General features: G+C 29.8%; 2 protein-coding genes across 13 annotated transcripts in view; one reads left to right on the plus strand and one right to left on the minus strand.

Annotated features, from left to right (window-relative positions):
- LOC143081088 (E3 ubiquitin-protein ligase rnf213-alpha-like) overlaps positions 1-3,254 on the plus strand; it is a 105,332-nt gene extending 102,078 nt beyond the window's left edge. The window contains exons 75-76 of the mRNA XM_076257324.1: positions 160-359; positions 1,219-3,254. Coding sequence (XP_076113439.1) covers positions 160-359; positions 1,219-1,417 — 399 coding nt within the window. The 3' untranslated portion in view covers positions 1,418-3,254. The remainder of the gene's footprint in view (positions 1-159; positions 360-1,218) is intronic.
- Positions 3,255-4,774: 1,520 nt separating this feature from the next.
- Positions 4,775-18,565, minus strand: part of LOC143080883 (protein phosphatase 1 regulatory subunit 16A-like) — a 66,960-nt gene continuing 53,169 nt past the window's right edge. For 8 of the 12 annotated variants that reach the window (XM_076257030.1, XM_076257026.1, XM_076257029.1 and 5 more), the window contains 3 exons: positions 14,363-14,386; positions 12,109-12,214; positions 4,775-8,941 (listed from right to left, as the gene is read on the minus strand). In XM_076257030.1, coding sequence (XP_076113145.1) covers positions 8,234-8,941; positions 12,109-12,214; positions 14,363-14,386 — 838 coding nt within the window. In that variant the 3' untranslated portion in view covers positions 4,775-8,233. The remainder of the gene's footprint in view (positions 8,942-12,108; positions 12,215-14,362; positions 14,387-18,565) is intronic. The other 4 variants (XM_076257033.1, XM_076257028.1, XM_076257031.1 and 1 more) reach the window with 1 other exon arrangement.

An 18,565-nucleotide genomic window follows, 5' to 3' on the forward strand; every position in this document is an offset into this window, starting at 1 on the left:
AAGTGAGTGTTAAATTTAAATTGAGGAAGGCCCGACATCTTTTAAATTCTAAAATTCATTGAACTACATTGCTATTACAAATTTCTGTGATTCAAAGAAATTTTCTTACTTTTAATTTATAACAATCATTCCATTCAATTGAGTTATGTATTATTTCAGAAAGCTTTTGAAAGTATAGGAGAGACTTTCAGAACAACACTAACAGAAGACCAAACAAAGATTATAGAAGACATTTTGAAGAGCCTTACCGTAGAACAAATTAGTGAAGTGGTGGAATTGTTGTTTGAATGTATTGTTTTGAAAATTGATGTTCCACAAAATCCAGAAGATGAGGATTACTTTGACATGTCTAAAATGAAGTGAGTGGATAAATATCACTAAATATGGTGTTATTACTGACGAGCTTATCACCCTTCAAATAGCATTTGGATATTTGATATCTGACAAGCACTTTACTCATTCCTGGAACATAGTATTAGTCATTGTCCATGTCTGAAACACATAAAAATCAAAAAATTTACATATTGATCAAATACTGTGGATTCATTATTATTCGTTGGATACCAATTTTTGTGGATTTCGTGGGGTACAAGGAAACCATGAACTTTAAATGTTCAACGAATCATAAATTTGCTTTATGATTATATGCATACTCTTGGGAAACCACGAAATCAAATATCCAGAAAAATTCAAGTTTCCCTCAATCCACGAAAATGAATGAATCGACAGTAAACCAAAGAACATCAGACAACATTGCTTACATTTGTAGCAAGGTCATTAAAAGCTAACCAGAAACTATCTCACAATATTTTTTTTAAGGTGACAAATACTTGTGCATCATGCTGTAAGGTTCCAACTTTCCCTGGCAGAGATCAAATTAGGTGCATTTAACTCTTCTTTTTAGCGCTTTTAAGGTATTAATTCTCCTCAAGTATCAATTATTTAAATACATTCTTGGCTTACAAATTTTGAGATTTGATGTAATTCCAGTAAATGTTTGAAGTGCTGCCATCAGTTGCAGGAATTTAACCTTATTTTATAATGGAGCATGATGAAACAGAATATTCAATAAAATTTAATTACTCCATGGGGTAATGTAATTATCTTTTTCCTTCCTTTATTACAAAAGCTGAACCCTGTTGTTTTAATTACAATAAGAGAACCAGTCTTTTTGTTTTGATTGGAAAGATACTATTTTTAATTTTCTTGTATTTCTAGTTTGCGAGATGCTTTGATTGGATACCAGGACTCCTGTCCCTTTGAAGGCAAACAGCAGATTGAAGATACAACTATGGATGTCTTAGGTCAAATACCGTCAGACTTAGAAGATCCAAACAGGGTTCTGACCGCCCACTCTGTTGAATTCTGGATCCTTGCCAATAAAACATGCACAAGCAAACAGCAAAGGAGACATTGATGATACCATAAATAGAAACTAATTGGATTATGAACTTTTAAAACTTATTTAGTAGATATAGAATATATTTATATGTATATATATGATCAAGGAAAAAGGATAAGTGATAAAAATTAGCATATCTCTATGCATTCATATTATAAAGATATCAGTAATGTCAATGAAGGTAGAAATAATGTTTTTATTTTTTTTGTGAAATAGTGATATTAGCTGTATTTGCTAAATTAAAGGACCACTGATGCTTTTGTATTATTTTGTGTAATTCATATTATATAATGAATCTCCTAATTCTACATTAAACCTAGATCTTTAAAACTTCACAGGTATATAACACACATATTTTGCATCTGTTATTGAAATGTTTGAGGATTGTTTTTCCAATTTTTCAATCCTTGGAAACTTGAGTACTGTTATTGTTCTGTAAAATTTTCAAAAGATGGTACCACCAACTTTTGTTTTCCACCCAATTCTTTCAAACTTCGTAGAAAGCTTGTGCAATTTCAATTATTGAATTGTTTAAAGTTTTTTTTTTATATTGTCCAATTTAATGTATTTTAATATTTTTCATTGTTAAAGAAACATTCTACACAAACATAGACATTTGAGTCTGATTTATTTTTTCATGTTTGATTTTATATAAATGGGTACCTGTAATTTAAAAAATGTGATTTTTTTTTATTATTTCAAGTATTTGAAGGATACCTAATAGCTTTTAAAACACTGATTATTAAAAATTAAGGGCAAAAAAAAGTACCCTTATCAATTTTGATCCAAATTGTGATATATATTTCAGCATTATGTTTTAACACTTTTATATTTACCGGTGAGATGTATAATGTGTTGGTTAATTTTAGATAACCTTATTTTTGATGATTTGTTGAATAAAGAAATACTGTATAGGTATTGTTGAATTATGATAAAATGTATTAAGCTTTAATTACTGTTTTATTAATTGTTATATCAGATTTATGAATCAAATTTGTGGACCAAAGTTTGTAATGATAAGATTACTTTGTTGTTATTTTTCTGTTGTTGCTGTGACTCATCATTACTTTTAAAACAGACCTGCCAACTTCCCTGCTTATGGAGGGATTCCCCCATGAGAGGTTTTGACCTAACTGTTAAAAAACTCAATTATTTAGACTTTTAAAATACTTTAGAAAAAGGCATTCAGAGGAGTAATAAAATACATATTTAACACATGTATACTCATTCTTAACCAGTGATGTTCTAATTTAAAAGTACACTAATGGCATGAATAAGTATGCTTAAAATCCCCCATGGTGATTTTGAAAAGTTGGCAGGTATGTTACTAATGAACATTTTATAAGTAAATGAACAAAATCTACTGGTTCTTATTTCATAAACACAATTTTCGGTGAATTCTTTTGTTGGCAGTGTAATTGAAAAAAAATATAGCTACTGATATATGAACATTAGTTTAAATTTGAATCAGTTGGTACATTATTTTTCCTTCAGATGTCCTGAACAATGAATATCAAAATATATTTTTTAAATTGTAATGAAATTTACATTTTGATTTTGGGGGAGTGAAATAGATAATTTTGTATAAGCTTATTGTTTGAAATAAAAAGAAGATGAGATCATGCATTTCTTATTAAATTCTCTAGAACAATTGGATAAATAAATAGATGGTTGTTTTATTGTTTAGCAGCAAATATTTCATGCATATTCAGAATGAGAGCCTGTTAGTTTGATGTGAATGTATCCAGCTTACAGGTAGTACAAGACCTTCATGCTAAAGATATTTCACATTCAAGATCATAGGGCAAACTTGTCAAATCTTACTGGATACAATAAACTAGCACCAAGCTGACCAGTGTTTGTTCTTACTTAAAAATGTGGCCAATTTTGAAGTCGGGTTTGACTGCCAATCTCTTATTAAGATATTTAAATAGTATTCCTGTATATTGTGGATTCATTCAGTTTTCTGTCTACCATTTTTTGTGGATTTATCATGTTGATGTATAAAAAACTGTTTTTTTCATGGATATTTAATTTCATGTTTTTGCCAGTCTGTAAACAAGCCCAAAGACAAGGTGTAATTAATTGGTTGATGACTTAAATTCATGGTTTACCTGCTACAACGAAAATTGCTATCCCATGAGTAATTATTAATCCAAAGTGTTTTAATTATACATGTTGTACATGTATTTCACCACATCTTCTAAATTTTATGCTTTGGTTTTCATTGCAAAATTTTGCCCAAGAATTTGGCAATAATTTTGAATCATGGATTGGCACCAAAGTTACAACACTTAATTAAATTCAAAGAATTTTAAGGTCTTAAAAAGTCTGTCCATGCCAAATCCTTTTTTGTTATCAAATCAGCACAAGAGTAACAATGCTCAATACTTTTAACCAAGTTCCTTGAAGTGACATGTTGTTGTAATGTTTTTATTGTTTTCAAGTTTTACAATGTTACCGGTAATTGTGAACTTACATGTAATTGCTTGATTTATTTGCCTGTGATATAACTCTAGTCTATGTGTTATTTAGATGTAGAACGTCGAAATCTTGCATAGAATTTTGATGAACCTGTGCTAGGGGCTGACTATAATGTCTGTCATGTTTGTTATTCATAAATTGTTTGGTTATAAATGAACTGTTAATTTTTCATTTGAATTTGTTTCACAATTTTCATATCAAGGCCTTTTATAGCAGATTTTAAGGTACTGGGTTTTCTTCTTAATGATTTGGTCTCTGCTGAGAGTTGTTTCATTGGTAATCATACCACATCTTATTTTTACAACTAGAAAATTTAAAGGCTTTTAAGTTTGATCATTAAAGAACACTCTATATTAAATGCTGCTTAAATTTACCAAGTTTCATCATTTAAAAAATCTGCAGAAATTCTCCAAAAATGTATATAAAGTGAATTGTGCATATCAATGAACAAATAAACAGAGAGATTAAAATGTGTGAACCGAAATTAGTTGGAGTAACTATTTACACAGAAAAGAAACCCTTTGTCATATGTTATTAAATGAAAGTTGTGGGTGGAATAGAATACACCATACAAGTAACTTTCTACTATTGTAAATTCAGAAATTATGGTGATGTTTTTATTATTTGAAAACTGTGACAGGGTTATAATCACAATAATTTTAACTCACATTTTGAAATTTTGTACATGTATAATACTTGGAAAGGATTTTTCTCAATATTGCAAAAATTAAAATTGCATTTTAGACTTGAATGACAAAATTCGATAATAAATGCACACAATAATTTCTGAATTAACAGCATCAAATATGCACCATTTCAGCTTCTGCAGAAATTATGCAGTGGGACTAATGCTTCTGATCCTTGTTGGCCAAGGAATAAACAAAGAAATTTTTAGTATATAATATTTTGTTCAGGTTGTGCCATTCTCCCTCTTAAGGTGATAACATACATCATTGTAACATCATACTTAACAAATATGTGAGCAATGTTTACTTTAAAAAATAAAATTTACAAATTAAAAAAATGTACAAAATATTGTATATTATTATGTACTTGACAACCTTACAAACACAGATAGGTGTTTTACATTTCTTCTTCAATAAATAAGCAATCCTTCAAACAATCTATTTCTGCATGAAAATCTTTACCAGACTTCAATTTGAACCCCCTATTTTTCTGTGCATTTTTCTTATTCTATTAACCAGGGGATTCAAATGGAAGTCTTCACAAAATCAATGAACTGGTTATATTAAAGATGGAAAATATGATTTAATTAATTGTAATAACTATCATTTATTGTAAAAAACAAAATCAGTGTGTATATCTTAATGATATGATAATGGGAATGAGGATACAGTTATCAGTTTATGGGATGATCAAAGGTAAAGTGGAAAATGCTAGTTGGTTTATTTATGTCTTCTTTCATCACATAAGGTAAAATACTAAAATTATATATAGTTTTCCTCTATATTTGTAATACGGTTTCACCTTTAGCAATCAATTTTTGAAAATTCATCACTTAAATAAGTATAAACAGTGTAGAAAGTATTTTAGTTTATTTTAAAGTTCATATTTTCACCTTAATTGGCAATTCATAACCAATTATATTACAAAAGTCTATTACTCCTTTAATATATAATGCAAAGACTACCTGAGGATAGAAGGAATAATTGATTTGACCTTATATAACTTTTTAAATTCATTTATAACATGTCAGATTTGTCCTATAAAATAAATTACTTCCTGTTTAGTTGGTGAATGTTCATTATTCTTGTAGTTCATATAAAAAACCTGAATGTTTGAACATGTGAGCAAAACCAATATTGGAATGGTTAATTTCTATAACACATTCAAGAGAATTATAGTGTAACAAATCTTCAATATTTTTATCAATACATTTCCTACTGAATTCAGTTGACTTAAATGCTTTTGGGGATACAGTTTTCAAAATAGATAAGTTATAAATGGATTATCCTATCTTTATGTTTACTTTTAATTTCTCAAATTGATAAAAAAAAAACAAAGAATTTCCAAAAGCTGAAATCATAATACAATGATTAACATTTTTGTATATGTGACAAAGACATTCATTCCCAATCAAACAAGGTAACAAACAAAATGTTATCAAAGTGTAAAAAATTAAGATTGTTTTTAGAGTTTCTCATTCATCAATACTGTTTGAACACAAACTGTTTATAAAAATGAATTCAAAATGATAATTGAACAGTTTCACTTGAGCAGAATAACTTTAAAAACAGTCCTAAATTAAACAATTCACTTTTAAAGGGAGATAATTCAGCTATTTTGCATCAGGTGTTTACATGCTGTCAAAAAAAAATGTTTACAGAACTTTGACTATCATCTACTTGTTCAACAAATGAAACTGGATGACTTATTTAAAGATATACATGGACCATTGCACAAAATATAGCAACATTAATAAGTGTATGAGGTATACAAATAAGAACTAAATGAAAATCATGTAAAAATATACTGAGCACACACACATACATACACATATGAAACCTATTTAAGTCCTCTTTTAATGAGGTTTTCAGTAAGCATGGAATGTTTGTTTAAAATTTGTCTTATTTATGTATATATTACTGCTTAAAAGGACTTTCTGTATACTTGATTTATATCAGAGATTTCACATTAACTTATTCCTCAGCAGCAAGATGCAACAAAATTATCTAAATACTTCATTTGTTTGTTTTTTACCTGAACTATTTTAGATCATATTTTTTTTATTAATGAATTGTTAAGTTTTAAAGTTAAAACAGTAGTATTAATTTTACTCTCAACTATGACATTATAAAGTAAAGGCATGTCCTATTTCACACATGCCAAAAAAAGGCACCAAAGAAACTCATGATCATTTTAGTTACTGACAAACTATATAATGAAGAATCATACCTGTACAGAACAGAACACACCATTCACTTGCACAAAATATAACAAGGCTTGACAAACAAATAGATTCAATTTTATAAAAATGATTGGGTATATAAAGAAGCACTGCAACTTATATATATATGTTTATATGTGTTCATCTAACAAAAAAACTAGTACAAAACAAAACAAAAAAAACCCTTGATGTAAATGTATTAATACTAATGCACTATTAACCTAATCTTTAAGAAATGAATACATCTGTATTAATAAGAAAACATAGACAGCGTTACATTGTATTTGTAAAACATAGCTTTCTTTTAATGTATACAATGGATCAATCAAAGTTTTCAAAAATAGTTCAATATTGCACCTAGAATACGTTTGCATTAGTATTTGAATAAAGACCTTTATTAGAATAATTGGAGAATGGAAAGAAAGAGGGAACACTTTTTTTTAACAATAAAAATACTTAAGATAAGGGAGATAATTTTCATACAATAAGGGGAGATAATTTTCTTTCACAGCTCTTGCTTCCTTTAATAGTAGAGATTGATTTTATCTAGGAATCTTGATAGATGCCTCACAAAATTATCAAAAAACTAGCCCACATAAAATGTAACTTAATATATAGCAAATATATTTGTAATTCTATTTAATTCTTTTCATTATTTTCAAAAGGTTCCAAAAAAGCACACCCTGTCTAGAGTATATAACATTAGCCTATAAAAAGCTTTATATTCCTATATTAGTTACTGTTACGGAATGTCTCTAAATTATCAAATCAACTAAACTATACTGCTATGCTTACATGAAAAATATAGAAGTATAGAAATCCAGAAATAAAACATATATTTACACCAATAGATTTTTTTATTCTAAGTTATTATTTTAATGTTCATAAAATACAAAGTCATATTGGCATTTATCTTAAGTTAAACTGTAATTATATGATCTATATTCTCAGAAATTAATACTTATATAATCCTCCCTATAAATTTCTACATTGTATAAAATTTAATTCCAAGTAATTGAAACACTTCTTTGAATATCTACTTCAGTACAACTGTCCTTACCAGAAATAGTATGAGAAATCTAAGCTATTATATTAGGAACCATGTTAAATAAAATATACCTAGCACTTTTAATATGTTATTTCAATGTATTAATTGACACCTAAAGAAACATACCATGCATCAACCTCTGAACAGAAGACTTCATAAAATTACATCCATGTATCATGGCTATATGTTGTAAAATAAGTAACTTTAAAGTATATCGTTTCAACCTTTTATATGAAAAAGTAAAAAAAAAATATAATTTGCCATGTACATTCGTCCTTTAAATAAACTGAATACGGTCAACTTTCCTTTTCGGTCTAGTACTCCACACATTATAGCAATATTACATTATATAAAATGTTTAAAAATTAATACCCTAAAATATCTAATTATATCACAGGATACTACAACATCCATCTTTCTCTTCTCCTCCTACTACAGGAGCACCTCCAGGAGCTTTGAATTTCTTCATACTTTCATTAGGATAGTATGGCGTATTATTATTATGTCCATTGTTTTTGGAATGTTGATGTTGATCTTTACTTTGTGAAGGTGATGAGCTGTATTTATTTCTGTTGTTAAGAGAACTTAAGAACATGTCCTGTACAGCACTGTCAACAGCCGTCACACTATTCTCTCGGCTTCGACTATCAGACCTATGTTTTTTCAGTTCTGATAAATTCAATGATGGGGTCCCTGAAGGGTATCTGTTAGATGTAAGTGAGGAAGATGAACCAGAGTTTACATTTGGTAAGTTTGTTGATGAATTTTCATGATCGTAGTTCTGAGACCGACGAGAATCATCATGATTGAGTTCGTAAGGTTTGTCTGGGATGGACTGGTCCCTGTTCTGTGGAATGTCAGGTTTTTGATTTCGTTTGTTAAAGGAGGTCCGTCGAGAGAGGTCATTTCCTCCACCACTCCGTGAGCTCCGTTCACTGTCTTCCCTCTTGATTTCCTGTCGTATGATGGTCGGTTTTTCTTGTTGTTGACGTTTTTCTTCATGATGTTCATTCCTATGACGATTTTTATCAATTTCGTCATCAATAATCAACTCAACATCATCAATATTTGTGCTATGTGAGTTCTCTTTATCCTCCTCCTGGAGAAAGTATAAGATTATATATCACATAAAATATTAAAATTCATATAAGGCCAATTAAAATTAATTGCTAGATTTTCATCCCCGCCTGCCCCTCTCAAATCGTCGCGCCCCGATTTTTTTTATTTAACAAAAATACGATTTCCGGATTTTGTTCATGTCCGTTACCGGGAACCATCGATAATTTCGTTTCATTCAAAACTTCCTGTTTCAAATTTCGTTTTTGTATTGAATTGAGTAACTTCTAACGAAAATGATTAAGTCGACATATTCTGCTGCTCTATGATGACAACATCATATACCGAGAATGGAGATTGATAACGAGAAGGGCATGAATTATTTGAGTTACGAGTAAAATGCCTTGTCCTTGAATGCAAATTGCGGTAGTCACAAGTGAATCGAAAACCGTGTTTTTTTCTTTATTTGTACAATGACTTTGTGTCAGGAAATTTGGACTTTGAATGATATCCAAAGCCCAAGAATCGTAGAACAAATTGGTACAAAAACATGACTAGATTAAAGAAATTGACGCAAGCACAAACTTGTTTAAATTATGACCGTATATTGAGAGAAAAAAGTCGACAAACACGCATTTTAATTATAACAAGCCCATGGCTGTTGTTTTTGTTGACAAACGACAAACACCCTCTGTAACTGTCCCAATACCCTCAATTTAGTCATTAAACAACAACTACTTTTTGGTTAAGTTCATGTTTTACATCATAATTACTTTCAACACTGCGTTTACATTTTATTCTGTACTCATAATACTTGTGTTGCATACAATTGTATTGTCCATTTGACTTCTATATATTTGCAGAAAAAAATTCTTAAAAAATCATTTTTATGAATTAATCATTTTTTCCTTGATGTATATTATTATATGGCATATACGAACTCTGACTATTAATTTCATAATTTTTGGTCAATAATTAAAAAAGTTTCCCATTAGGTCTCTATGTTAATTTTATTTTTTGAAGTGTTGATTACCTGATGGAGTAAGTATAAGTAGTGTAACGGCCTTCTAAACAAAACAAAAACAACATACATGTGCAAATATATTTATGTTACTTGGCGAAAAAAATAATAAAGTGGCGAAAAATATATTGTTTTGGCGAAAGAGGTGGCGAAAAAAATAATTGACCCAGGGGAAACCCTGCCTAATGGGAAACTTTTTTAAATATTGACCAAAAATTATGAAATTAATAGTCAGAGTTCGTATATACCATATATTAACATACGGTACATCAAGGAAAAAATTATTAATTCATAAAAATGAATTTTTAAGAATTTTTTTCTGCAAATATATAGAAGTCAAATGGACAATACCAAAAAGTAAAATCACAAAAATACTGAACTTAGAGGAAAATTAATTTGGAAAGTCCATAATCACAAAGCAAAATCAAATAACAAAGCGCATCAAAAACATATACATTTTATTGATTTTATGGGTACTACAAACCATTGCTTAGAAAGCACAATAAATTTGGTGTACCGGTAGGTATAGTCCAACTGAAGAGAGCATTTATCTTCTTTTTGATGTATACTATAAATAGGTTTCTAAAGCGGTACATGTATAACAGTGGTTGACAATCAGGGATTTTTATTTAAGAGTTCAAAAAATAGTGTAGGATTTCTTTTACATCATGTATATATACATTATACAAGCTTGTTTTCCACTAGTATATACCCGCGGTATGAAGAACTCGTGACAAGGGTTTCATTTGAAATAAAATTTAAAAAATAAAATCCTCCCACCCGCCCCATTTAAAAAAAAAATTTGGATGAAAATCTACTAATTAATTTTAGTTGGCCTAATAAAATAAAAATACAAGTGAACCAACACCTGAAGTGGTGAATGTGTGGTAGGGTAAAACCGAGTGGATACCGCTAGGTATTCACAGTCATCTTGAAAATAAAGAATGTGTCGACAAAAAGACAACAACACTCATGTTTTACCGCATATTATCTGTTTTATTTGGTCGACATGTTTCGCCTAATCGATAGGCATCATCAGGACAATTGTACAAAGTAATATTACAGTGAAGTATGATTTTAGCGGTTAGCTTATATTTAATTCTATTTTTAAATTACTTTTACTTTCACTTTCAACGACGTCACCATAACCACCATTGTTTAATTTGTACTTCCGGTTAAAACCGCTAACCGCTAAAATCATACTTCACTGTAATATTACTTTCTACAATTGTCCTGATGATGCCTATCGACTAGGCGAAACATGTCGACCAAATAAAACAGATAATATGCGGTAAAACATGAAAATTGATATAAGTAAGATTGTACTATATCTAATAATCTTATGTTGTGATGTTACACCACTATCCCAGGTAAGGGGAGGGTTGGCACCTTCAAACTAATATAACCCTGCAACATTCTTTAAGTGCCTGTCAGCAGCCTGTAATTCAGTGGTTGCATTTGTTGCTGTGTAACATATTTGTTGTTTTCGTTCATTATTTTGTACATACATTTGGGCGTTAGTTTTCCATTTTGAGCTGTTTTACATTTGTTGAAGGTTGTACAGTGACTTATAGTTGTTGATTTCTGTGTCATTTGGTCTCTGGTGAAGAGTTGTCTCATTGTCAATCATACCATCTTTTTTTTTATATAAATATACCTTTACAAATCTGTTCATCAGAAATTAATTTTATTAAAAAATATAATAACTGCAAATATATGCTTAAAAAGAAGAAAATTTCATAAACTCTATAAAATTAACAAGTTTAAGAAATACATTAGTCCAGAAATCTTCCATGTTAAGGTTCAGATATGTTTTTCCTAAAATATATGCATAAAACATCACAAGTGTTTGGGGCACTATAACATGCTTTGATTTTCAAAGTCAATATATGTCATAACTGGACATATATCTTTGATGGTTTGGTGTGTCCAAACTTACTTTACATATACATTTTACTCTACATTTTGTACATATTGAATTTTTCTTTAACCATAGAAATTTTACTACATTCTGCTATATAAGAATTGCCTTCTATACCAGGATAGGCAGTATGCCACATTGGCATTCATACCACATCTTCTTATTTATATTTGTTAAAATTCTATCCATCCATCGAATGTAAGAATTTTCACAATTCAGTTCAGTTTGCCTAAGTAAGGCACATTTTCTTTTTTGGTCTAAAACTTACATCCAAATCATTTTTTCCCCAACCAAAATGCATAGCTTCTTCTTTTGCTTCCTTCATAAACAGCTGACTCTTCTCTCCTCTCATACTAGTCCTTCTGATAGAGGCACTGAAAAAACAAAATAAATATGTCATTTTTTTCTTCAATCAATATTGCAATTTTACATTATAATATCCTGATAGATGCCCTAAAAATGGCAATTTTACATTATAATATCTTGATAGATGTGCTGAAAATGAAACTACAAAATAAACTGGATTGTCTACCCTTATTTAGATTTAGATCCGCTGTCTCGTCAATAAAAACATCATTGAATACTTTTAACTTAAATCAGTTTGAGCTTTCATTATCATTTTCGTTTATCACTATGGATGGTCCGTATACATCAATTAAAAGTGCTAAATAATAGTCACAATTTATAACTCTTAAAGAGGTATATGCTGAGGTACAAATATTCCTTTATTCAGTATATGGGTGAGATATACTTCCTAACAAAATAATATAAAGGTTCATGCATATCGCTAATGTTATCAGTAAATATATTATTAATCATCAAAGTGTGTATTTATGATGTCATAATGATTTCAACAGTGATCAAACATGTCAAAACTTGTTATTTTTTTAGTTTACATGGCAATTCATATTTTCAATCAAATAATTTTAAAAATTCTTCACTTAAACTTTTAGATAATGCAGGGTGAAGATTATTTGTTTGTGAACTATTCATGTATTGTAAAAACAAAATGAAAAAGACTTCATTTTAGAAAGAGAAAACAATGGCTATCCTAAACAAATTTTAATTATATATTCTTTAAACATTTACAGTTGGTTAAAGGTCTGAAATTTATATCAGTCCAAAATTTAAACCAATAGTTGCTGTAAAAACACCTGTGATTAGTGATCTGATAATTTGACACAAGGTGATAACTGATATATGCATATAGATTCTACCACTGCATCGAGTGTAATACGATATTTATCCACTCGAGACAGTTAAATTTTCAAATCTAAAACACGAGACTTGCCCCAGTGTTTTAAATATTTAAAATTAAACTGTCGAGGTGGATAAATATCGTATTACAAGAGATTTGGTGGTGGAATCTGTTTCTCTAATGATTTTCTAACATTATGCAGGCAAACTTATTCCTTCTTTTCGAATGATCTGCAAAAAGATGTGTTCTTTCTATGTGACATCATCAGGCATGGTCTCCTTTTTTCATGCCCTCACAATAGGAAATTCAGAGGAAAGCAAGAAAATTTGACGTCATAATCGGATTTTAACCAAGGAAGTACTGAGATCAAACGAACCACACGTTGATTAAATTTTTTTTATACAATGGGTGCAGAAAGAGATAAATTGACAAAGAATTAGAGAAACTATTTTATGTTTAAATTTTCTTATGCAACTACATTTTCTAATTTTCTATATTGGTTTCTAGGACTAATTTCACATCATACCAAGTTTATTGTAGATCTAAACATGCTGTGAGTTGATACAAAGTTTTTATATGTGAAATGAATCTTAAACCAAAATCAGTTTGACTTTAACTTATGTTAATGTGCATGACAACAGTCAGTAACCTTGTAAATCATGGTCTTAGGCTCTGTCAGATTTTCTCTGTCGCATTGCGAACTTCATTAAATGAAGCAATTGAGTTACCTTTCTTTGACCATACTGATAGATCCAAACACTATGTATTTGTGCAAATTATGTAAATTTTAATCCTATAGTTCTATTGGACAAGTATGGTTATAACTCTATAAAGAAAACTTTTACTCGTGTTTTAGTGCCATAACAGATTGTTTCTATCACCAAGTTGTGTATGCATTATGCCATTGTGTTTCTATCACCATGTTGTATTCCTCTTAGGTCAGTGTTTCTATGTCCTTGTTGTGTTTATCTTGTGTCCCAGTGTTTTTATAGCAATGTTAATTTGGTTAATCCAGTAATATTTATCTGATTTCAGACTTCATTTTGAAATAAGTAAGATTCTTGTCCAGCTGTACCCTGTGTTTGGGACATTAATTTTTTTTGACAAGGAATGACTGATGTCAAGTTATGGATGTAGCTTTCAGTCATGTGAGTAAATGGAGTACTGTGAACAGAATATTTAGTATAAACAATAATATAAAATAACATAAATACTACTAACCAACAAAATAATAAGTTAAAAGTTAGATTAACATAAAGCTCATTCCAAACATAAAATAAAAGAATATAACAAAACACATTCCAACGTAAAAATATAGGGATACCTATGGGAATGATCCGAAGAATGCCTGAAAAGAAGGAACATTTATTACTATATCTAAAAATAAAAATTATAAATGCTTTCTACATGAGTGACTTGTGATGGACTACTCTATGACAAATAACTATGTACAAACACAACTGTTTTATTATTCATTAGTCTATTGGTGACGATATGACTACAGACATGAAAAAGTGTGATTAGTCTACAATCTATGTTATACTACTTTTACATGTGCATGATAACATTTATTAGATGTACATATTCATGATGATATTTACAAGATTTGCATATTTATCATGATATTAACAAGATTTGTATATTCATGATGATATCAATGGTATGACAATGCATGATTATATTTGCATTTAAGTGAAAATGAGTTTTGTCTTTCCAAGAATTTTTTGTTTTAGATGATAATGAAAGATACCCTTGCCACTTAAAAATGAATTGCAACACTGAACACAATTTCATATTATTTCCACTTTTGAATTACTTGTATCATGAACACAGTGTTATAAGATTGGAACTTCAGAATGACTTACAGTTGTAGCATTGCACACAATGTCATATAATTGGAACATAAGAATGACATGTAGTATTGTACACAATGTCATATGATTGGCACATAAAAATGACATGTAGCATTGTACACAATGTCATATAATTGGAACATAATAATGACTTGTAGCATTGCACACAATGTCATATGATTGGCACATAAGAATGACTTGTAGCATTGTACACAATGTCATATGATAGGCACATAAGAATGACTTGTAGCATTGTACACAATGTCATATGATAGCACATAAAAATGACTTGTAGCATTGTACACAATGTCATATAATTGGCACATAATAATGACTTGTAGCATTGTACACAATGTCATATAATTGGAACATAATAATGACTTGTAGCATTGCACACAATGTCATATGATTGGCACATAAGAATGACATGTAGCATGGTACACAATGTCATAAGATTGGCACATAAGAATGACATGTAGCATGGTACACAATGTCATATGATAGCACATAAGAATGACTTGTAGCATTGTACACAATGTCATAAGATTGGCACATAAGAATGACATGTAGCATGGTACACAATGTCATATGATAGGCACATAAGAATGACTTGTAGCATTGTACACAATGTCATATGATAGCACATAAGAATGACTTGTAGCATTGTACACAATGTCATAAGATTGGCACATAAGAATGACATGTAGCATGGTACACAATGTCATATGATAGGCACATAAGAATGACTTGTAGCATTGTACACAATGTCATATGATAGCACATAAGAATGACTTGTAGCATTGCACACAATGTCATATGATAGCACATAAGAATGACTTGTAGCATTGTACACAATGTCATAAGATTGGCACATAAGAATGACATGTAGCTTTGTACACAATGTCATATGATAGCACATAAGAATGACTTGTAGCATTGTACACAATGTCATATGATTGGCACATAAGAATGACATGTAGCATGGTACACAATGTCATAAGATTGGCACATAAGAATGACATGTAGCATGGTACACAATGTCATATGATAGGCACATAAGAATGACTTGTAGCATTGTACACAATGTCATATGATAGCACATAAGAATGACTTGTAGCATTGTACACAATGTCATATGATTGGCACATAAGAATGACATGTAGCATGGTACACAATGTCATAAGATTGGCACATAAGAATGACATGTAGCATGGTACACAATGTCATATGATAGGCACATAAGAATGACTTGTAGCATTGTACACAATGTCATATGATAGCACATAAGAATGACTTGTAGCATTGTACACAATGTCATATGATTGGCACATAATAATGACATGTAGTATTGTACACAATGTCATATGATTGGCACATAAGAATGACATGTAGCATGGTACACAATGTCATATGATAGGCACATAAAAATGACTTGTAGCATTGTACACAATGTCATATGATAGCACATAAGAATGACTTGTAGCATTGCACACAATGTCATATGATAGCACATAAGAATGACTTGTAGCATTGTACACAATGTCATAAGATTGGCACATAAGAATGACATGTAGCATTGTACACAATGTCATATGATAGCACATAAGAATGACTTGTAGCATTGTACACAATGTCATAAGATTGGCACATAAGAATGACATGTAGCATTGTACACAATGTCATATGATAGCACATAAGAATGACTTGTAGCTTTGTACACAATGTCATATGATAGCACATAAGAATGACTTGTAGCATTGTACACAATGTCATATGATAGCACATAAGAATGACTTGTAGCATTGTACACAATGTCATAAAATTGGCACATAAGAATGACATGTAGCATTGTACACAATGTCATATGATAGCACATAAGAATGACTTGTAGCTTTGTACACAATGTCATATGATAGGCACATAAGAATGACTTGTAGCATTGTACACAATGTTATTGTATTGGCACATAAGAATGACTTGTAGCATTGTACACAATGTTATTGTATTGGCACATAAGAATGACTTGTAGCATTGCACACAATGTCATATGATAGCACATAAGAATGACTTGTAGCATTGCACACAATGTCATATGATTGGCACATAAGAATAACTTGCAGCATTACACATAATGTCATTGTATTGGCACTTTAGAATGACTTGCAGCATTACACACAATGTCATAAGAATTGCATATAAGAATGACTTGCAGCATTGTAGCAATAATTAAAGATTTAGAAACATATATGTTTGTAGTTGAAAATACAGGGTCTTCAAGAATTTTGAAAGCATGTAAACCTTTATGATAGCCTTTTTGACAAGTCTCTATGAAATGTAACTAAATAAATAAATAAAAAGCAACAACATTTATCAAATAAATAAACAGTGATTCTAAATCAGCACTTCAAGTCTAAATGAACATGTACTCGTAGAACATAATTTCAAATTAGTCAATACAACACATGTAGCAGACAGAAGCATTTATATGTAGATAGACATTCTCTGTTTTCATAATCATATCAAAAGCACATAAAAATGTAAATCCCTTATTATAAAGGTTCAAAGAAAACTGATTTTGTAGTATTGCCAATTTCAGAGAATGATCACTGATATGAAAACTGTTTTAGTTTATCTTAATCTGACAAAATTTTAAAAGATTTTTCCATGCAATTTCATTGGAAAATGACATTTTGGAACTAACCGATCAGGGTCTAAAATAGCATCATCATGACTCTATATTTTATTAATCAGAACTAATTACAAGACAACATTTTACTGTAATTTTTCCTTCCAAGTTGAGGTTAGTTTGGTCAATCAATAACAGAGATGATTTAGTACAATATATAGCAATTGTTCAACTTGCTATTTGTACTGAGACAGAGTCTGTTAATTTGTATATCTAAAACCAATATAAACAGAGAAAATTTACCTTTTAGAAAGTTTACATACATAATGCGGTTATTATATCATGCAGCTATTAGTTATACTGTCAACAAAATGGAACAACTAAATCATACAGTTTGATAAACCGTCCATGCTAAAATCATGCTGAAGAGATATAACATTCTAATTTAGATTGTCAAATGATGCCCTTAACTAAAAGTGTCAACCATGCATACAGTTACAGGTGTTTAAAAGATTATAACAGACGAGAACAAATTAAAGAGGTTCTTTACAGAATAATAATTTGTATTTAAGAGTAAGGCCAAGGAAACTATAAAAATTTAAAGAGGGAGGGGAGTTCCATTTTGAATTCATTTAAAAAAAGCAAATAGAAAACACCATTATCTCCAATTGATTTTGATACTTAAAAATTTTATGAATGATTTTTAAAAGCATGAGGATTACTATAAATTAAATGGATTTCCTTAAAATCATGTGTATTTCCAAAAATTACTTAGGATACCCAGGAATGGCATGTGATGTACAGCACTATTAATATCTAAGGTTTACTCTTGATGTATATTTCTATAATTAATTTCCCCTGTTACTTGGGTATTCCCTTGATTCAGTATATCACAATATACAACACAGAATTCCATTATCTTGTGTATTACTATAAATAACATTAGGATTCCTTTGACTTGTGTAATAATAAAAATAACGTTAGGATTCCCTTGACTGGTGTTTTACTATAAATAACATAAGGATTCCCTAGACCTGTGTATTACTAT

Source organism: Mytilus galloprovincialis, chromosome 6 (genome assembly GCF_965363235.1).
Source record: "Mytilus galloprovincialis chromosome 6, xbMytGall1.hap1.1, whole genome shotgun sequence".
Lineage (NCBI taxonomy): Eukaryota > Metazoa > Mollusca > Bivalvia > Mytilida > Mytilidae > Mytilus > Mytilus galloprovincialis.